This window comes from Tachysurus vachellii, chromosome 11 (assembly GCF_030014155.1).
Source record: "Tachysurus vachellii isolate PV-2020 chromosome 11, HZAU_Pvac_v1, whole genome shotgun sequence".
In the NCBI taxonomy this organism is placed as follows: domain Eukaryota; kingdom Metazoa; phylum Chordata; class Actinopteri; order Siluriformes; family Bagridae; genus Tachysurus; species Tachysurus vachellii.
In genome coordinates, this window is record NC_083470.1 from 19,752,170 (window position 1) to 19,774,707 (window position 22,538).

At 39.6% G+C, this 22,538-nt stretch overlaps 1 protein-coding gene across 3 annotated transcripts in view; it reads left to right on the top strand.

The window, feature by feature from the left end:
• The window catches only part of fgd (faciogenital dysplasia), a 52,765-nt gene extending 31,970 nt beyond the window's left edge, over nucleotides 1-20,795 (top strand). For 2 of the 3 annotated variants that reach the window (XM_060881333.1, XM_060881332.1), the window contains exons 2-19: nucleotides 1,232-1,393; nucleotides 4,926-5,106; nucleotides 6,732-7,371; nucleotides 10,168-10,263; nucleotides 10,682-10,818; nucleotides 11,110-11,266; nucleotides 11,545-11,683; nucleotides 13,601-13,659; nucleotides 14,509-14,658; nucleotides 15,200-15,292; nucleotides 15,481-15,560; nucleotides 15,666-15,696; nucleotides 16,059-16,163; nucleotides 16,612-16,662; nucleotides 16,815-16,916; nucleotides 17,946-18,080; nucleotides 18,610-18,750; nucleotides 19,642-20,795. In XM_060881333.1, the coding sequence (XP_060737316.1) occupies nucleotides 1,232-1,393; nucleotides 4,926-5,106; nucleotides 6,732-7,371; nucleotides 10,168-10,263; nucleotides 10,682-10,818; nucleotides 11,110-11,266; nucleotides 11,545-11,683; nucleotides 13,601-13,659; nucleotides 14,509-14,658; nucleotides 15,200-15,292; nucleotides 15,481-15,560; nucleotides 15,666-15,696; nucleotides 16,059-16,163; nucleotides 16,612-16,662; nucleotides 16,815-16,916; nucleotides 17,946-18,080; nucleotides 18,610-18,750; nucleotides 19,642-19,881 (2,699 nt within the window). In that variant the 3' untranslated portion in view covers nucleotides 19,882-20,795. Of the gene's footprint in view, nucleotides 1-1,231; nucleotides 1,394-4,632; nucleotides 4,830-4,925; nucleotides 5,107-6,731; nucleotides 7,372-10,167; nucleotides 10,264-10,681; nucleotides 10,819-11,109; nucleotides 11,267-11,544; nucleotides 11,684-13,600; nucleotides 13,660-14,508; nucleotides 14,659-15,199; nucleotides 15,293-15,480; nucleotides 15,561-15,665; nucleotides 15,697-16,058; nucleotides 16,164-16,611; nucleotides 16,663-16,814; nucleotides 16,917-17,945; nucleotides 18,081-18,609; nucleotides 18,751-19,641 lie in introns of those variants that run through there. The other variant, XM_060881334.1, reaches the window with a different exon arrangement.
• The last annotated feature ends 1,743 nt before the right edge of the window (nucleotides 20,796-22,538 follow it).

Here is a 22,538-nt window from a genome sequence, read left to right on the forward strand (position 1 = left end):
GTTTGTAAAGAAACTAGGTAAATGTTTAAGACCTGACAAAACAGAAACAAGACTCTAACAGCTCGTGATGCGTGTGGGACCCAGGCCTTGTCCTATTTTCCATTAAATTTCATGGATTTTTACTGCAATTGTAGGAAAATGAAGCTGAAATGGATTTGCCCAGTGGCAGATTTGCTCTCAGACTGTTCACCTCACCCCACAGGGATTTGTCTCATCTGTAGAGTCAGAACTTAGAAGGAGAAATTTCCACTGCTGCCGTTAGAGTATGGCTAGTGGGAATTGTGTGGCAGATGGGAGCGCTGGGCTGGTAAGCGAAACGATTCGTTCATGGGGAGAAAACGAGGAAAGCTGATTATACGTCGGCCTAGAGCACTGAAAAATCCAGGACAACTGACAGATGAGTGTGTGTGAGTGTGTGTGTGAGTGTGTGTGAGTGTGTGTGAGTGTGTGTGAGTGTGTGTGAGTGTGTGTGAGTGTGTGTGTGTGAGTGTGTATGTGTGTGAGTATGTGTGTGAGTATGTGTGTGAGTGTGTGTGCGAGAGTGTGTGTGCGAGAGTGTGTGTGCGAGAGTGTGTGTGCGAGAGTGTGTGTGCGAGAGTGTGTGTGTGCGAGAGTGTGTGTGTGCGAGAGTGTGTGTGTGAGTGTGTGTGAGAGTGTGTGTGTGAGTGTGTGTGTGAGTGTGTGAAGGATATTAGGGGTGAGTAGTAATTTGTAGAAGAATATTACAATGCACTTTTAAATATAAGCCTTTGGGAAGCAGACTCAAACAAATATTCAGTAATGCTTTAATTCTTCTTCTTCTTCTTCTTCTTCTTTTTCTTCTTCTTCTTCTCTTATTAGTGTATTTAAGCTTATATTCACTCTGTCATAAAACACTTTATATATATATATATATATATATATATATATGTATATATATATATGTGTGTATAGATAGCAGAGTGATGATATTAGCAGAGTGATGATTTCAACAGAGCATTTTCAGACTTCTTGGGAATAAATCACTCTTATTAGGAAAGACACTGATACCTAATCTGTAGACAGAGCCACCGATTCATTTTAATGCTGATCGACCGAGAGAAATTTTCCTAAATTCTGCCAATTCGAGGATCCGGTAAAGGTCAAGCATCTTTAGTTTCAGGTATTTGGGTAAAAGAAAGGAGCCCTGTGTACAGTATGTGTTAAATCTTAACCATTTGTTTTGTGTTTTTCGCCCTCTCTCTTTTTCTAGACCTCTCCTCCTCGCTCTTACAGTATTCCTGTGGATCATTGGATTTGGTGTGTAAAAAGACATCTTCACCTCTTCCCAGATCATGTCACAAACACTTTGTTGGGAAGTCGTGCCAAGATCCTTCAGCTGCACCGAGCAAGCCAGCATCCCAGAGACCTCAAGGTACACGCAGATCATTACCTGGTTATCCAGGCATGTATAAAGGGCTTCAAGTGAGAACAGCTCAAGTCCTGGTTAAGTGGTATGAACATATTGTGCTGTGTTAGAAGCATGAAAACTCGAGCATTCGTCTCACTCTGCCCTTAATCTATGTTTAATCTATAAAATATCTATACCTACTAGTTGTAACGATTGCACTAAACGTATAAAGATAGTAACAGGCAATCAGAAAAAAGTGGACGTGTTATGTTTCGCACTTAATGATATATTATACACACAGTATAGTATATGATTTTACTTGCTTTCAGACATGCAAGTATTAACTTTTTCTATTAGTCTTAACCTGCCCTTCCATTGTTGAACTAAAGGTGCGTCCCGAACCGCATACTTATGCACAATCCTACACCATTGTGTAGTATAAATAGTGTGAGTAGTGTGTACACCCTGAAGAAGTACACTTCACTTTGAGTAACTTCAAGTGATGCACTTATTCAACTGAAAAAAAACAAAGTGTGGAATGTTGGACACTTCACACCCTGAACCCTCACAGCTTTGTTTACGCAGTGGAACAGGGGTGGGGTTACCAGGCGCTGACGCCGGACAACACCTCAGTGGACCAGACCCCTTGGGAATGTTTTCTAAATTAGCTCACGTTGTGCGATTTAAAAATACACCTTATTCTGCTGAAGCTAGCAGCGTCACATTACGCGCATTCAGCATTATTTGCCATCGACTTTGAACCGGCTTCTACTTCTCGTGACTAAGCACTGTTCCATTTGAAACGATTCCACCCTTCCACAATCCATACACTAGACAGTAGAGTGCATAGTGTAAGTGCACAGCATTTGGGACGCAGTTTAAATTGCTTCAGTGTGAGACCGCACTTAGCTCTGGCCTCCTGTTCAGGTTAGGCTTTGGTTTATACAGTAATCAATCATTTTTAGTGTTATGTTTTACAAGAACCAGGCTGAGGCCAGAACTAGAAAACAGACACTTTAGAAGGAACAGCTGGGATGTCTGGCCTCGTTTTATTTAAGTGTGCTTTAAGGGAACCTAAATGATCGAACCTGTTTCCTATAGAGCTTATAGAACACAGGAAAACTATCCTGACTGTCACAGCTACACTGTAAGGACATGGGTATGCTAAACAATTTATTTGTGTGTGTGTGCATGTGTGTATGTGTGTGTGTTTTATAAAGCAGTAGATACAGGCTGCTTGTTAGGTTTACACAAAATACTGAACTGAAAAAGTGTCACGTAGCAAATTCCCACCGTCAACAACATGGACACATCAATGTAAAACATTACAAACAGCGATGCTCAGCATTAACATTACATACTGATATCACATGAGAGCCGTGCCATTTTGGGAATAAAACATCACCGGCTTTTATTTCTAAAAATGTGTCAAATGTGGAAAAATAAAATTTTATTTATCGAAACATCGTGTGTCATTGTGGCTTTTAAAATTCAGATAACACAATTTCAATTCCCCATGAAGACTTGTGAAGTAATGGCTGTACATTTTAATGGAGCAACTCTAATAATGTATTAGTGCAGGAGCTTTAATCATTTTAATACATCTAAGCTTTGTGGTAGTTATTAGTATATCTTGCACTTTTTCTTTTGCACAGCACACTTAACATTTGCTTAGATTTTTTTTAATGCACATATTTACACATATGCACTTTGTTCATCATTATTTGTCCATTGCACAGCTCACGCCACTTTATTTCAATCGCTTTTCATTTGCTTCTCTAATTATTCCTTTTTTTCTTATTGTATTTTATATTTATTTAATTTTCTTTTTTTTTTTTTTAAATCCACCTTTTATCCTATTTCTATGGTGTATGTACTCGTTTTTATTTCTTATTGTATTCTATATTTATTTGATTTCTATTTTTTCTTATTTCTATGATGATGTATGTGACAAATAAATACATTTATTTATTTTTTTAATGGTAATATATAATGAAGTAAGTTCCTGACTTCTTATGCATGCATATTCATTTGAAAAAGTCTTAAGCATGCAGCAGAAATTTCTTCATTTTTATTTCCTGTTGCTATTTCCTTATTTTTGTCATTTCCTTGTTTTTTCTTCCTCTGCCATCATTTCAGTACTCACACTGATTTGCTTAACCTGGTATAGGTTCTAAAGTTAAAATGTTAACTGTGGTTAAGTGCTTTCCCTGTCTTTTGTAAGTCTAAGCAGTAAAGTATTTAAATAATCCTGAAACCCTCAGGGCATCCCACTAGGGGGCATTGTCAGATGTGAAGTACCCCCTTTTTTTATTAGGTCTTTCCTTCTACTTGTTATGTTGGCTTTGTAGAAGCCAACATTCTGTTTTCCTATTTATGTTTAGACAAAAATTTATCAAGAGTAACTCCTTCTAGGGCTTTCGAGCCACAACTTTTTACAACATGGACATGTGACATATCAAAACACTCAGAACAATGAGGGGAACATTCCTCACAGGTATTCTGATGACGTCACATGATGTCACGTGAAAATTAAAAATCAGCACAACATGGACTTGTGACATATCAAAACGCACAGCACAATGAGCAGAACTTCTTCAAGAGTATTCGGATGACATCATATACTCGTCTCCACTTACCTCCAAATGTTTTGGCACCCTAGCTTTTTGTCTACTTGCTTCCAAAAGTAACACTGACCCTTATGTCCACTCGCCTCCAAAAAGCACCGGCCTTTGCGAATACTTGCATCGTCAAAAGGCAACATCAAAGTTTGTTGCGACGAACTTTACAAATCTAGTTTACATTAGTTTATTTTGATTTCTATAATAGGGTAGTCTAGCATAAGTGCTAACATTTCGAAACAATTGTCAGGGTCGACTGTAAGCTTGAAGAAGCTTTAACGTTACCATGGTCGATGTTTGTTTTTGTCGACAGCCGTAATTAAAGACGGGTCTTGGCATGCAGGTTAAAGAAGAAATATAAAGAGAGTCTTTTTGGAATTGATCACTTCTGTGCATTCTAGCTCTTGTAATTTGTGTGAGTACGTGTTTGTTTGAAGTCTTTTTCAGTAGTAGTGAGAGAGAGCGAGAGGAAGGAAGTGTGAAGAGCACAGCTCAGAAACATTGCACATATCTGCACACTGAGTCTGAGTCACCGAGTATCTGACTCGCAAATGCACCGTATCAAACTCACACTACACAAACGTACACTAATTTTATACATTGTGCATGTTGTGCATTTATGCAAGGAGAGTTTATACTGAGAGGGACGAATAAAACATTGTGGGTTTGCGTTCTGGTGAATATATTTTTGTGCAACCACAATCTGGCTGATTTCTACTTCCTGTTCACAAAGCAGGAAGTGTTTTCCTGTGTGAACGGCTAGTCTGCATCTTTTTCTTGTATTGTAGAACGCTGTTAGATTATCTAGAATCGCTGGACATGGACTTCACAATATGGAGGTTTCAGCACATGGTCATATGCTGAGTAAATTGAAGTGGGCCATCATCACGCTGCAAAGATTTGTCTGATTTTTTTTTTCTTCTTCTTCTTCTAAGTGCCCCCTAAGCCTAGACATCTTCAGGCTTTGCGGCAGGACAAGCGACAACAGCAAATCCCTCCAGCGCCGTCTCGACCTCTCCCAATCCCTCCACCCAAACCAAAACTCTTCACATCCAAGCAGCAAGAACATCCAGCCAAGAGTGTGTGTCTCCTCATTGAGAAGTTTGAAAACTCCAGGTAAGGATAAAGTCTTTGGATATGTGTGTGTCTTCATCTTCATGATTGTGGTGATGTTTATTGGATTATTACTGTATCTTCTAGCTACCAAGCTGTATAATTTGAGCTGTCTGTGCAGATATATGTTCCAGGTCATCAGAAATGTTTGTTTAGTAGCGACTGTTTGTTACTTATGACTCATCCTGCCTCAATTGCTGTTTTTTTTACCTACCTTCTCCATTTTGTACTCTTTATTTTATAAATATTGACAACGTGTACATCACAACGTAGTGCTTTATTGGCACAACGTCCAACAGCTGTAACTACAGTTGGTTTATAACACACCTTACTATACTTACTTACACCAATTTCAGTTTGGGCTTATTAAGGCAGTTATGTACATCTTGAAATTGTTTAAGAACGTTGTCTCTTTTGTGACTTTACACGGTATTTAAATACAACTTTGTTCATGATAATCAGAGCGTGTTTAATTATCCACAAAATACCAACATTACATCCACCCCCCCTAATGTCAGCCTGCATTGTATTTAGCTAGCTCTACTGCTTCCGTGACATTGTAACCCAGATTGTGATAACAACAGATGCAGAGTAACCAAGCAGGAACTGTCCCTTCTAACACTCAAATATAACAAGTCTACCATAATTACCGTAAATGTAATTAGCATTACCAGAAATGTCGACAACTCGTACGCTCTTCCTGTGTAACTCCTGCAGTCGTACGGTGTTTTACAAGATAAAACACCGTACGTCTAGGTAATCTAGATGACTAACTGGATGACTTGCACGGTAACCCACAAACGGTAATTAATGTCTGATTCGACAATAAGCAGTTGAGACAAAAATGATTCAAATACTGTATATGCTCTGAAATAAATGGACCAAACCACACCTTTAGGTTTTATTTATTTGTTTTTTTTGTCTCTGCTGTGGTATCTTTAATGATCCATTCTTTGTAGCCTTTGTGTATATCAGTACTTAGTACCGTAAATCCAATTGAGGCACATTATTAGACCTTAAGGACCAGTCTGAATGTTAGTTAGAGACACCTCATGTACCTGCACAGATAAGGGTTGTATACTAAAGGTACCCCATTAAGGGTACAACTACAGAGAGGAGGAAAAGACCTCGTTTGGTAACCAAAAATATGAGCAAATATTTTGAAACCTACAGTATGGTTTTCTACGAGATGTACCGCTGCGTTCCATCTGTAACAATGTATACCACATCAGTAGAGTTACAGATACAGAGGTTAACTACAGAGGTGTTAGTAGGAAGAATTGAGACCGATTTGGTTGCTTGATGTTCACGAAACGTTTTATTAGTTCGTATTCAAAGATGCAGCTAGAGTAGTTTGTTTCTAACATGATATCTTGGTATGAGAACTTGAGGAAGATTGGTCAGGTAACTTGGGAAAAATCTTATAATAATGCTAGACAGGAGCAAACCGTAGCCTAGTAGACCTACTGTATCAGTTAAAAGCAATGTACAGCTGAGATACAATTCATACACCAAGCTGAGCAGGTTAATGTTAAGTGTCTTGCTATTTGCTTTTCAGTCTCACCGTTTCATTCACCTAAAAAGAAATGTAACAGACAATATTTGTATAAATGTTCATTTCCTTTCAGGGCCCCAATTCTGGGAGTCCAACCCAAAAGTGCCCTCCGGTTGCACCTGAGGATGGAGGGTCCAGCGCCTGAAATCACAGAGCAGCCTCAGTTTACTGAGTCCGAAGAGAACGACTCTGGGAACACGTCCTACGTCGATGAAATTGCATTTAAAAAGGATATGGAATTGCCTGCTTTAGACATTTTACGAATAGACTGCGTCCGTGATGCAGGCAGTCAAGATAATCTTGACCAAAAGTGCGACAGTGGGGATTTAGACATTAACCACAGTGATTCTGACGATATCCACAACAATGCAGAGCACACAGTTAAAGACATAGATCACAACGATATTGACACAGGACATGATGCCGGACGTTTAATAGGCGGCCCGTGTCCAGGGCAGGTTAACGATGGGACAGAAGCGAATGGAAAGATTCCAAATCGTGACAGTGGAATAGACAGCCCGTCCTGTGGAGCCGAGGGAGAGGCATTTCCAAACGAGGTCCCCATCGAAGAGGAAGAAAGGAACGACAGCGTAGCTACAGAAACAGAGAGCGTGTCATGCATCACCACTAGCAATAAGCGGGACTCAACACAGGACGAAGATAGCGACTTGGATGAAGGAAGCAGTGAAGAACCTGAGAAAGAAGAAGTCAAAGTAAGATCCTAAACATATACACTCACATGACTAATCACTAGTATTACTGTGTAATCAAGACATGTCATGTCAGAGACTACGAACATTAGCATGACATTGCAAGGCTTAATGTTCAACATAAGTAATCTCATGCCAGCTTCCTGTTGTTTTTCCTACTTATCTTCCTTCATGAAGTAGCTGGTGTGGTTTTGATAAGTTTGCGGTCTCTCAAAGTTTTACATTTTGTGGGAGTGTGTGTTTGTGTGCATGTATGTGTGTTTGTGTGTGGTCTGGAAGATGAGATGACTTGAAAACCGTTGTTGTTGATTTTTTTTTTTTAAAGATTAAACGTTGTCGTTGTGCTGTATACAAGAAGATCACCAACTAAATGCAGCCAACAGCTAGCAAAGTAGCACTGACTGCTGAAGTGAGAAAAGCAGTAAAGCTCTATGAATCAGTACAGTACACGTGCAGCTTGTCGTTTTCACAGTCGAGATTTCTCTACATCCACTTTATCCAGTTCTGAAAAATGTTTTCTATCTAACAGTTTTGTGTTCTTGTTTATATCAGTATTAAGATTGGTCAGGGACCGGATACTGGCTCAGTTGGTCTGTTGCTAACAAAACAGTTCACTACAGTACAATTAAACAGGGGTACAGATGATGGTGAGTGTTAATGAACACGGATCCAGATCAGAGGGAAATGTAAAGACGCTACAGTACAAGTGAATGTGTGCTCATACTGTAGTTCGTCCATTTCCTCTGAGCACTTGGGGAACTTGAGGATTGAGTAGACAGCTCATCAGAAGAAGCTGTTCCTCATGCGACGCATGTTCTTTACCGATATATATTTTGATTTAGAAAAGAATTAACTGTCGAGACCGAAGTCTGTTACCATGACGACACCAAACTTGTGAAAAGTCATTCATTCAAACAGGAACACCACACTCTGTTTCTCAGTTTTTTTTCTTTTCTTATTGAATAAGGCTGTAGAGCAATGCTAAATATGAGCACATATCAAACAATGACTTCCCCAGGCTTGAAGAAAAAAATAAAGGTATATAATAGACAGGCAAGTCTCCTCCTCTTTAAGTCTTTAAGTCTGAAGTGGAAATGGAATTTCTCTTTCTCTTTAGTAACAAGGTATGTCTGTAGTTTCCGGAGTGGTTCTAGTCATCAGTGTCATTCTTTTCATGCCGTATTTTGTTATGCATTGTGTCTTCCTGTTTTGAATTCTGACAGGTTACTGGCAAAACCTGTCTACGGTTCAGCTCTTTCTACGGTATGGCTGTCTATCTCTTTCCTTTTATCCTTCAGTCTTTCGTTCCCCAATCATTTGCATTTTACTGAAAAAGCCTCTGTGAACGGACACGTTTAAAGTCTACCTCAAATGCAGTGCAACTCGGGGAACAAAGTACTGCGAGCCACCACAGGTGTGGTGTGAACGCCAAGAACAAAGACGTCTTCAGACTCGTTATTCGTTCTATAATACAAGCACTTGGCCAAAAAGTTTGCTTTATATGAAGAAAAACAGGGTCGAGGACCACATTTACTGAATTTGATGGTCTGTAATAGAGCAGCAGAAACAGTAGCAAGATGTATAAATTGTTTTTTTTTTTTCTTTTTTTTGTTTTTAAACCCAGGTGTGTCAGGAAGCATCTGTTCTTTCATACCGATCTCAACTGGAAAACGTCCTACACATATATGCACCCACAGAACACACCCTAACTCTGTATGTGTGTGTCTGAGGGTATATTTTTATATTTTGGTAGTTGACCAAATGTCCTAACAAGTATAGGAGTATTTTTGACCAGGTGAGGACATTTGGCTTTCGTGTGTGTGTGTGTATGTGTGTGTGTATGTGTGTGTGTATGTGTGTATGTGTATGTGTATGTGTATGTGTATGTGTATGTGTATGTGTGTGTGTGTGTGTGTGTGTGTGTGTGTGTGTGTGTATATAACGAGGCGTGACATTTTTAGTGATTCAGCTGTCATGGCGTGGCACATTTACAGCAGGGATAGACTGAAAACAGATAAAAGGGAAGAACGTAAATGATGAGTAGTAAAGTTTCATGTTGGCCTCCGGGGTGTATTAAGTCCTACAGTCATTTTTGCATGAGGTTAAGTACATGGTTTTGTTTGCAAACATGTCTTTACAATCAGTTTGTCTCTACACATCATCCCCCATTTCCTGATCTACACTTTATTATAACGCTCTTCTCAAACCCAATGTTGCTTTAAAACTTTTTTTGATTCTCTCCCCTCTATCTTGTATAGGACAAGTAGCACTGAAAGCACAAAATCTAATAATGATGTGGATCATGAATATTAGTGTTCTATGATGGGGGAAATGAAGGTGATGAGAGTAAGAGGGTTGTTAGGAGAATGTGTGAAATGAAATGAAAGTCCTGCATGTGTTCAGATTATCGGATGCAGCCTCTTTTGACCTTTGCTGCTGTTTCATATTCACAGTAAACTGGTTTGGTAGTTTAGTATAGTATTAGTACTGTAGGACTATAGTATAGTTTGTGATGCAGTGCGATGCATTAATTAGCCCTTCACGTGAATTAGGATCCAAAGACAGCCTTTTTAACACATTACATTATATAACCAATATATTCTTTAAGGTCTAACCAGACACGCACCATGCATCACTTTTGTGTTTTCTGTTTAGATTTTTTTATTTAGAAGATTTCTTCAATACCCCAGAGGTCTCTTACAGACCCTTGAGAAATGAACGACCTGCAAGTAAACGTCCGTAAGCAACGTTCACGTGCTGAGAGAAATATTACGATTCCCATCTTGTTTTGTTTCACAGGGTTTGCAGTCAGAATCTCAGAAGCTGTTGAACATCGCACAAGAACTCCTCCATACAGAGGAAGCTTATGTCAAACGACTCAACCTGCTAGATCAGGTAATTCTCACAGACATACACACTGCCTCAAACTCTAACTTCCTGTTTGAGACGTATTTTTTCCTTTTGCTTCTTAACCCATTAGTTAGAGAGACTCATGGATCTGTATTCACTTTAAAGACAAGTCAAATAAATTCTACTTGGAATGTACTCTGTCCAAATAGCTAATGTGAAATAGGTGAAGTCGTGCAAATCTAAAATAGAAACTTTTTTGGTTTAAGGTTAAAATATTTCAATCAGAAATATATGAAGAAATATAAAAGGCATGGTTTCCATCTTTATTTTAGCAACCAACAGGAAGATTCTCAAGCACTTGAATGTTTTACTGTAATTCCTTAATGAACCCAAATTAGATTTTACTGAGCTTTATTATCGGTTCTCTCTCTCTCTCTCTCTCTCTTTCTCTCTCATATTATAGGTGTTCTGTACCAAGTTATCAGAGGCAGGGATTCCCATAGATGTGATTAATGGAATCTTCTCAAACATCTCCTCCATCTACTGCTTCCACAATCAGTTCCTGCTGCCAGAGCTACAGACACGAATTACACGAGAGTGGTGAGATTTCTTTAATTCGGACATGACATACATTTTTTTTTGCTTGTTACATATGAAATGAACAATACAAGCTGTAATTGTTTTAGTAGATAGCTCATTAGTATACATCAGAACACAAGAAGGTACCAATTAAAATATAAACCCACCATTTGGGCATTTACATTTTCCTATATGGTTAATTGTCATTAATGGAGAACTGTGTGATGGAGAAGAATGGCTTTACAGTATGAGTTTTGTACTGTACAGCAACACTGATGTTCTGTTGTGCTTGGGTATGTGTCTGCCTTACAGGAACACAAATCCACGTATAGGTGATATCCTGCAGAAGTTAGCTCCGTTTATGAAGATGTACGGGGAATACGTCAAAAACTTTGACCCTGCAATGGACTTGGTTAACACCTGGACCCAGAGGTCAACCCAGTTCAAAAGCGTGGTTCACAATATCCAGGTCAGGGTCATAGTATGTCATATGCTGGTACCATTTTGAGCTACACAGACGCGAACCTGATAAATAATTGGTGTTTAAAAGACTCGTGTTATCTAGATTGTTAGCTTTTTGTTTGGCTTGGTGCTATTTAAGACTGGGATATTGTTACTAGCTGTCGTGCCATGACTTTTCACTAGAACTTATTTAGTTTAATTGTCCAAGGTACTAAAAGCACTTTAGTTGGTGAATACTTAGCTGTATTTCTGTGTGTGTGTATGTGTGTGTTTGTGGGCATGCAGAAGCAGGATGTGTGTGGTAACCTGACATTGCAGCATCACATGTTGGAGCCAGTGCAGCGTATTCCTCGTTATGAGCTCCTCCTCAAAGACTACCTAAAGAAACTGCCCAGTGATGCACCAGATAGGAAAGACGCAGAGAGTAAGTTCTTTACATTTATAGTATGTACAGTGCAGTGTAAGAAGAATCTCTTTTTGCATGCTTACTGTGTGTGTGTGTGTGTGTGTGTGTGTGAGTGTGTGTGGGCGAGTGTGAGTGTGAGTGAGTGTGTGTGAGTGTGTGTGGGCGAGTGTGAGTGTGAGTGAGTGTGAGTGAGTGTGTGTGAGTGTGTGTGAGTGTGTGTGAGTGTGTGTGAGTGTGTGTGAGTGTGTGTGAGTGTGTGTGAGTGTGTGTGTGTGTGTGTGAGTGTGAGTGTGTATGAGTGTGAGTGAGTGTGTGTGAGTGTGTGTGTGAGTGTGTGTGAGTGTGTGTGTGAGTGTGTGTGAGTGAGTGTGTGTGAGTGAGTGTGTGTGAGTGAGTGTGTGAGAGTGAGTGTGAGTGAGTGTGTGTGAGTGAGTGTGTGTGAGTGAGTGAGTGTGTGTGAGTATGAGTGTGTGTGAGTATGAGTGTGTGTGAGTATGAGTGTGTGTGAGTATGAGTGTGTGTGAGTATGAGTGTGTGTGAGTATGAGTGTGTGTGTGGAGTGTGTGGAGTGTGTGTGTGTGTGAGTGTGTGTGTGTGTGAGTGTGTGTGTGAGTGCGTGTGTGAGTGCGTGTGAGTGCGTGTTTGTGTGTGTGTGTGTGTGTGAGTGTGTGTGAGTGTGTGTGAGTGTGTGTGTGTGTGAGTGTGTGTGAGTGTGTGTGAGTGTGTGTGAGTGTGTGTGAGTGTGTGTGAGTGTGTGTGAGTGTGTATGAGTGTGTGTGAGTGTGTGTGAGTGTGTGTGAGTGTGTGTGTGAGTGTGTGTGAGTGTGAGTGTGTATGAGTGTGAGTGAGTGTGTGTGAGTGTGTGTGAGTGTGTGTGTGAGTGTGTGTGAGTGTGTGTGAGTGTGAGTGTGTGTGTGTGTGTGAGTGTGTGTGTGTGAGTGTGAGTGTGTGTGAGTGTGAGTGTGTGTGTGTGTGAGTGTGTGTGTGTGTGAGTGTGTGTGAGTGTGTGTGTGTGAGTGTGTGTGAGTGTGTGTGAGTGAGTGAGTGTGTGAGTGAGTGTGTGTGAGTGTGTGTGTGTGTGTGAGTGTGTGTGTGAGTGTGTGTGTGAGTGAGTGTGTGTGAGTGTGTGTGTGAGTGAGTGTGTGTGAGTGAGTGAGTGTGTGTGTGTGTGAGTGTGTGTGTGTGAGTGTGTGTGAGTGTGTGTGAGTGTGTGTGAGTGTGTGTGAGTGTGTGTGAGTGTGTGTGAGTGTGTGTGAGTGTGTGTGAGTGTGTGTGCTTAAAACCAATTTCTACCCTTAACAACACTTCTTGCTTCCTCTTTCTTTCAGTGTGTTCCCTTTAAGTTACACAGCAGACATATCTGTACAGTATTAGACCCTAATTCCATAACAAGAGGCAAAGAAAGATTTGAAGTTAAACTGTATATAATGATTGATACTTTAAATATAAATGAAGCTAGCTTAAATTGGCATAATAACTTTACTCTAAAAGCAAACAGCACTTCCTTTCCTGAAGTTTATCATTAGATGTCATGAACATGCCTGCTATCTGAACCATATGAACAAATCCAACCTATTGATAAAATCCTCATGAACTGATAACCACATGATGCATGAAAGGATAGAAGTTTAATCGACATGACTGTGTTTTACTTTTGAACGGTTGAGCATCCAGTTTTCATTTAATCTAGAGGTAAATTATGACCAGAAATATTCCTGATAATCTCATAGTGTTACGTTTGAACTTGATCATCATATAGCCTTAAAAGGGCATTCCATTTCTGTGTCTTGTGTTTGTCAGTGAGCGTAAACACATTCTTCAGATGCTCTTAATCCTGTGGTCATATTCGTCATGTCTGTTTCTAAATTAAACCGTGTGTGTTGTGTTGTGTTGTTGTGTTGTGTTGTGTTGACTGGTTTGTCTCACTTTTTTCAGAGGCTCTGGATTTGATCTCCACAGCAGCTAACCACTCTAATGCTGCTATTAAGAAGATGGTAAGTGTAACTCCCCACCCCACCCCCCACTGTCAACATGCTGTCAGACAGGATGTATGGTTTCCACTTCCTGTCTAGGTGCTCTGATAATAGCCTCATAGGCAATTGTGTAACATTGTATACGTTTCTCTCATAATTTCTGTGTTTCTTTGGTCTACCTGATTACTCATTACTATCTATCTATCTATCTATCTATCTATCTATCTATCTATCTATCTGTTTCTCTTTCTTTTTGTTTCGATTTAATAAATCTAAGTATTCATCACTTATTATAATTAGCTAATAAAATCTATTTCCATTTATCTGTCTATCTACACACACACACACACACACACACACACACACACACACACAGACCTTCCACTTTAAAAAACACCTCATTTACAAATTGATTTAATAATCAAAATAATCCCAATACATGACTAATATACTAGTTTATACAGTGCAGTACAAAAAAAACAAGTCTTTGTTCAACCTGTTTCACCTGTGTTTCACCTGTGATTCACCTGTGTTTCACCTGTGTTTCACCTGTGATTCACCTGTGTTTCACCTGTGTTTCACCTGTGATTCACCTGTGTTTCACCTGTGTTTCACCTGTGATTCACCTGTGTTTCACCTGTGTTTCACCTGTGATTCACCTGTGTTTCACCTGTGTTTCACCTGTGATTCACCTGTGTTTCACCTGTGTTTCACCTGTGATTCACCTGTGTTTCACCTGTGTTTCACCTGTGTTTCACCTGTGTTTCACCTGTGATTCACCTGTGTTTCACCTGTGTTTCACCTGTGTAATCTCCCTTGTACAAGGTCATATGATACAGACTGAAAGGCTTTTAATGTGTGCATCATTAGGAGAAGATGAATAAGCTGCTGGAGGTGTATGAGCGACTCGGTGGGGAAATCGAAGAAATTGTTAATCCAGCTAATGAACTTATTAAAGAGGGTCATATAAAGAAGATGTCTGCTAAAAACGGCACAGCCCAGGACAGATACCTCTACCTGGTGAGTCTTTATTCATGAGTCACCCTTCATCTCCTTGTAAACATTCATTCATTTTCTACCGCTTATCCGAACTACCTCGGGTCACGGGGAGCCTGTGCCTATCTCAGGCGTCATCGGGCATCAAGGCAGGATACACCCTGGACGGAGTGCCAACCCATCGCAGGGCACTCACGCAATCACACACTACGGACAATTTTCCAGAGATGCCAATCAACCTACCATGCATGTCTTTGGACCGGGGGAGGAAACCGGAGTAACCGGAGGAAACCCCCGAGGCACGGGGAGAACATGCAAACTCCACACACACAAGGTGGAGGCGGGAATCGAACCCCGACCCTGGAGGTGTGATTCGAACGTGCTAACCACTAAGCCACCGTGCCCCCCCCCTTGTAAACATAATCCTTCAGAAACAAGATCTGTTTCTAATTGTGATCATGTGTTTATTGCATTAAGATTTAACAAAAATATGTGAAATTTGAATTGTCCTTAACATTCATACACAGATGTATTTGTGCTTTAATTGTGTATGTTCTCCTTGCAGTTCAACAACATGTTGCTGTATTGTGTCCCGAAGTTGCGGCTGATGGGACAGAAGTTTAGCGTCAGAGAGAAAATTGACATAGCAGGCATGGAGGTATAATTGTGTGATCTTTTGTAAATAGAATTAACGCTCCCTGTTTCAACTCAGAGAGAGAGAGAAGCTGTAAATGGAGTGTGTGTATGAGTGTGTATGAGTGTGTATGAGTGTGTATGAGTGTGTATGAGTGTGTGTGTGTGTGTGTGTGTGTGTGTGCAAGAACTAATAAATGGTTACTATTTCAGGTTCAGGAGACTATCAAGCAGAACCTTGCTCATGCTTTTGCTATCATTGGCAAGCAGCGGTCTCTCGAACTGCAGGCCAGGTAAGTGTGTGTGTGTGTGTGTGTGTGTGTGTGTGTGTGTGTGTGTGTGTGTATTTTTTATTTTTTATTTTTTTGTTTGTTTACAGCTGTTCTTCTTATTTACAGAAATGCTGAAGAAAAGCAGGAATGGATCCAGGTAAGATATTTGTGTGTCTGTGGGTGTGAGAGTGTGTGCATCTATGTGTGTGTATGTGTGCGCCTGTGTGAAAGTGTGAGTGTCTGTGACTGTGTGTGTGTGTGTGTGTGTGTGTGTGTTTCTGCAGCTGTACACTTCAGTGTCATTGTGCTCTATGTTTTAACAGAGTTTAATTACTTTAATTCTTTAAAGGGAAACTGATATCTTACACATACAAATTTAAACCATGAAATTTTATGGTGTGATATATGAAATGAGTATCAACTAGCCCTAACTTCACCTACCCCCCACCCCACTCTCTCTCTCTCTCTCTCTCTCTCTTTCTCTAACTCTCTCTCAATGTATTCTTTTCTCTTTCTTAGGTAATCTTGGCTACAATAGATAAACAAAAACAGAAAAGTGAGACATTTAATAAAGCCTTCAACAGCTCCTTATCCCGTGAAGATGAGCACACACCTGACTCACCGGTACAGTATTCTTTTCTTTCTTTTTTATTTCTTTGTCTCTTCAGCTGAGCAATTAACTGTGTTTGTGCTTACATCTGGTGTTTTTGTTATGTACATTTTTTCTATATTTTAGCTAAAATTTGTTAGAGATGATTAATGATTTATTCTGAGACAGCAACACAAACAAGTTCCATAAGCATGAAACTACAAACACAGCATGAGATTTAATATGCTGCCCACAAGCAACACTAGTTCTGGAGAGAGAGTTTAACTCTGTCCACCTGGATTGTTCACTCGACTTAGAATAAACTGCCAAATTAAATCCCTTGTGGAATTGCCAGCCTGTGATACACACTAGTGCTCCTGGACATTAGAGTTGGTCTGTAATTAAAATAAATAAGTTATTATAATGATATTGTCTTGTTCCTTTTATGACTGTTTGAACCTGATGTTTTTTGGCTCTACACAGAGTCCATGGAGTAATGCATCTGTGGATTCAGACGGAGGTGTGAATGAAAGGGTAAGTAGAAAACTCTCTTTTTTTCTCTCTCTCTCTCTCTCTCTCTCTCTCTCTCTCTCTCTCTCTCTCTCGTGTAGTAAAGCGCTCATTTGTGACACTCTTGTGTTGCATTGCTTTAAAAGTGTTTGTACATGTGTGAATCTTGTGTGCAGAGGAGTTCAAAGAAAAGAGAGAAGGAGAAAGAGACTTGTAAGGGCTGTAACGAAACATTTCACTTCACAAAACGCAAGCACCACTGCAAGAACTGTTCAGCGGTGAGTGGCAGTGCCAAGTTCATATAAAGCTCATGTGGGGCAAAGTTTAATTGCAAGCATTTACTATATATATATAATCACTACGTCTCGGATATAACGTGCTTTCAGTTAAAAGGTATTCCTGCCAATCCATAATATTCCATTTAATAATCACATATTTGGGTGGGTTGGTTTGACTAATTTGAAAATTGATGATCTGCTGGGATTTTCACACACAACAGTCTCTAGAATTTACAGAGAATGGTGTAAAAATAATGGGTTCTGTGAGTGAAAATAAAAGATCTCAGAGGAAAATGGCCAGATTTGGTTCGAGCTGTCAGGAAGGACTCATATAATCACTCTTTACAAACATGGTAAGCAGAAAAGCATCTCAGAACAAGCAAAGCATCAAACCTTGAGGTGGATAAGCTACAACATCAGAAGACCACATCAACTTCTACTCCTGTCAGCCAAGAACAGCAATCTGAGGCTGTCACAGGCACAGAATCACCCAAACTGATCAGAGGAAGCTTAGAAAAAATATCACCAAGTCTTTTTTTACCAAATCTTTAACTGTCTTGATTTGGAGAGTCTGTGCCCATGATTCGTGTTCTTGGCTGACAGGAGTGGAAGTTGATGTGGTTTTCTGATGTTGTAGCTCATCCAACTCAAGGTTTGATGTTTTATTCATTCTAAGATGCTTTTATCCTGTAAAGTGTGTTTATTTACAGGTCTGGTCATTAACCTCTGATCTTTCATCAAAAAGGTGTTTCAGCTACAGACCCTCCTCTCACAGGATGTGTGTGTGTGTGTGTGTGTGTGTGTGTGTGTGTGTAATTCCCAGCAGATCAGCATTTACTCAATACTCAAATCTACTCAAATAAACATGTTAAATAAACAATGTGTTGCATTGTGCCACTACTACATGATCAGCCGATGTTCAGTTGTACATGTGTTGGTAGTGGTATATTGTGTATATTGTATATTTTTTTGTATGATTGTGCCAGTTGTGAAACTGTTTGTTTAGTACTTCTCTGCTGCCACCTGCAGGCTGTCTGTGGTAAATGCTCGAAGGTGTCAGAGTCCAAAAACACACGCTTGTGTAAGCAGTGTTTCGAAGTCCTGCATGGCCTTGATGGGACGCCAGGGGGCAACGTTGAGCAAAAGAAAAAAACATCCATCGAGGTGAGACGTCAAACCCTAAATGAGTCATTTCTTGTCAGTGGCTGTGTAATAGCTAATAGAAAATATCACCAGAAGATATTGTTCCACAGTTAGTTATCATTTCCCATGAATTAAGAACCACGAGAAACATGTTTCATAGCATGATGCCACCCACATACTTACAGAAATGTGCCATCACAAAACTTCCACACAACAACAACATCCTCTTCCAGTTCTCTTAACAGAATAGCAGCTGGAATGAACAGTATAGGTATGGGTAAAAGAAATTAGTTCTAGCTTAGGATTTTAATTGAGTCTTAACTAGAAATTATAAATGAATAAAATTAATTTTAAAAAGTTTACGTCACATGACTTATGTGAGTGTTATGTGGTAAATGTATATTTAAATATGTGAACAGGGTTAACCTGAGATCTGTCCCCAACACACACACACACACACACACATGCACACACACGGTGACTCTGCTATGACACATCAGCAGGTAATATACTTGTGCTTAATTGTATCTAATCTCATGTGGTGTTGCAGAAGCAGCTCTCCTTGGCGGATGACACTTACGTATTATGCAGCCAGCTGCTAGTTCAGGAGAAGGGAAAGACCTGGACTAAGACCTGGGTGGCCATAACAAAAGCAGAACCACTAACACTTTACCTACAGACCGCCAGCCAGGTAACACAGTGTGTGTGTAGTTGTGTTTATCTTGTCTTCTTCTTTGTGAAGATTGAGGTCAGGTGGATTGTCCAAGGCCTCTCCTGACCTCATATTGACTGTCTGGTGCTTACTCACCTATAGTCTGTCTCTGTCACTTCACTCTCCCTGTTTCACATGATTATTTTTTAAGCATCTTCCATTTCTTCTTTTCTATTCTTGATTAAACAAATTTTGGTTCCAGTCAGTTGACAGATGAGAAATGCCATTGTGGTTAATTTGCAGAGTATCGAATTAAAAATATTAGAGAAATGTAAACGAAATGAAACAACAAACAAAAATCTTAAGATAAAAGCTTAACAAAACCGAATGAGGCACAAGTATTGGCACCCCTCTGTTCCCTATTCTTCTTCTGTAACGCTTGCTAAAATTAGAGAACTCCGAGCACAGAATCTGTCATCATTCTATAATACAGAACCTCTCCAGAATCTGTCCTTGTGGTCTCAAGATGGCCTTCTTCATTGACAACTTCATGGTGTTGTCACTGACCCATTTTTGTGTGTTTTTTGGATCACATTCCTGCTGGAAAATCCATCTGTGACCCAGTTTTAGCTTTGTATCAGAGGCAGTTAGTGTTTTATTCCAAAATCTCCCACAGTGTCCATGATATCACATCTCCCAACAAAGTTCCCCACGACTTTGGAGGACATTCAGTCCCACTGCTTTTTACGGATCATCCATACTGTTTAACCTTACAGTTTATGTTTTTTGCCATCTGACCATAAAACCCAGTTCTAGTCAAAGCTCTAGTAATATCTAGTGAGCTCTGGATGGCAAACATTTGGGGGGACAGAAACACTCATTTGAATAATTTCCCTTAATTAATCAGTGATCATTTTTATTCCTCGTCAGGATGCACACGGAGCCCGGACCATCTCTCTACCTGGTTATGAGGTCAACATGTTGTTAACACCCTCAGAGAAGTCAGAAGCCAAGCATGTGTTCAGTCTCAGCCACTCCCAGCATGCACTGCTCTTCAGTGCCCCGGATGTTGAATTAATGGACAAGTGGGTGGACCTTCTGTCACACGCTGCAAAAGGGGAGGCTTTGGAGACGTCGTTAAGTGTGACAGAACACCGTAAGAGCCAATGAGAACAAAGCATTGAAGCAACAGAGCTTTTTACTTGAATTCACATTCATCAGCACTTTTTTTTAACTAAGTTTTTAGTTCTTTTTACTATTTTACCTGCTCCTTTCACATAAGCACAGGACAGGATGCATCTGTGCACATACATATGCACTGTTCCAACTCCTCTTCCACTGTTGTTCTGGTGTGCGGCTGGTTCCCAAATGCACTGTTTCATTTTATTACCAAGAAGTTTTTGTATTGTAATAGATAAGTTTCTTGTGAATTTATATGAATTATTATAAGACAAACATTTTTACGATATCGTTAAAGCGTTTGTGCAAAATTGTTCTTACTTGTTTAGCATTAACTCACCTTCACCTTTGCTAAAATACTTCAACCATTTGTGTCACTGTGTAATTAGTTGTTGTGGGGTTTTTTCTTTTCTTTTTTTGTCTGCACACCGTGTTAAGCTCCTGCAACATAATGTGGCTTTGTAGCTTCTTTACAAAAGAGGAACCTCTGTTAAAGTAAGATGAACTAAGTTTGTGGATCACTGAATTACTGAATTACTGTAATGTCATCTCATTAGAAGTTTGTTTTCCGAACATGACCTTTATGTTTCACTATTATTTTTCATGGCACCTTTAAACCACCTAACATTTTTTCACCCTTTCAGTAAACCGGCAGGATTTGTACTGTACTGTAAATACTGTGTAAGCCTTAGCTGTGCTTGAAGACGTATCTCAACATGCTCGTAGTATCCCATATTTATAATTTATGCTTTTAAAAACCCTGCAAGTATTTTTGTCTCCTGAACATGGATTTTAACCTCTACAGAACTGGGATCATTGTATTTTTAAACAAGAAGTGTTCACAAAAAGGAATTGTGACTACAGTATCATCCCAATAAAATAACATCTGGTTTCCGTGTCTCATCCTTTACTCTTTTTCTCTCTTTTCTTTTATGCTGCTGTTGTGTTTATAATATGCTTTACATTGCGTTAGAGTTCCTTTAGTAAGTCTCATAACTTGTAACACAAACAATACCCAGAAATGTGATAAACAACACAACAGGTTCAGTTCCTGTTGTCTGTGGTTGGAGTGTGACTTGTATCTCTTTCTAAAACTAAAAGTGTACTAATGTACTATCGTTTTAGAAAATTTTCTGGTTTCTAATGAAGTCAGTAAATATTTCCAAATAATAGTCAGAAATCATCAGTTCCTGAGACTAGAGTTAATTTTTTTTTATAACTTTCTAACCTTCACACTTTAACTGCATTTGCGGCAGTACGTCTTGACAGTAGCTCTTGTGTTTGCATCTGTATGTGGTTTGTATGTATAATATTAGGGTAATTTAGATAATGTTTGCTCTCATGTCTTCCGTGATGCCGTATTTAGCAGGGATGGAACAAAACAGTTAAAAAAAAAAAACAGACAGAGATGTTTTAGGTTTGGGGCTGAAGATTATTTTATTCCTTAATAAACTCTGTAATTTGTCTGTCTCAGTCATAACATTAAAACCACTGACAGGTGAAGGGAATAATGCTGATTATCTCTTTACACATTGTGGCGCCTGTCAATGAAGCTGTATATATTTGTCTGAAAGCAAACTGTCAGGTCTTGCAGATGTGCTGGAAGCATAAAGGATCCGAGCGACTTTGTTCTGCTGGGAAGCCTTTGTTTACTTCGACACATACCAGCTACATAAAAATTATTGCAGACCAAGTACGCTCTTTCATGGAAACAGCATTTAATGCTCGCTGCCACACTGCAGAGGTTATTCAGGAATGGTTTGAGCAGCATGGCATGAGTTCAAGATCTTGACTTGGCCTTTAAATTTCCCCAGATCTCAATCCAGCTGTGCGTCTGAGGGAAGCGCCAGACAAACAAGTCACATCCTTGAAGGTCCCACTTTATAACTTAAAGGATCTGCTGCTAAAGTCTGGGTGCCAAACACCACAACACACCTTCAAAAGGCTTGTTTTGGTGACACATATTAGGCAGGTGGTTTTAACGTTATGGCTGATATGCTGTATATGTGTGTGTTTAACTGATACAGTATCTGAGAGTAGTGTATAGAATGATATCAGTAGTGGAAAAACCTCGCACAAGTTGCATTGAGTTAAATTTTATTTATATAGTGCTTTTAAACAGCTCTACAGGAATCTATCCAGCCAAAATGATCTGTAATTCTAGACAATTGCCGAACATTAACGTAATACAGTAGTTTACTATAATATAGTGACAATAATTTTCTAGTCAGTTTGTACTACACACAGTACACAGTGTATAGAAAATGTAAATGTAAATGTGGTATATCTGAGGCTGCTGCTGTGTAAGTTTAGCTAGTTGTTTCACTGTTAGGAAGTGACATAATACACAGTGTACATTCATATATTGCATGTGTCTGTGTGTGTCTGTGTGTGTGTGTCTGTGTGTGTGTGTGTGGCTATACTTGTACATTCCTATGTTACTATGACTGATAGCCATCCTGCATAACACCAAGGCCTATTCTTTCTGAAAGTATAAGTATAAAATGACAGGCTCATAGCAATGCTGTCTAGCCTATTATTATGCTGTCTTTGCTTTTTCTTGCAGTTAAACTTCTGTGTTTATTATTCTGTAAACTGTTTGTCCTACCCAGGGGAGCACAAGGCAGGGGGTGGGGGGGTTGCCAGTC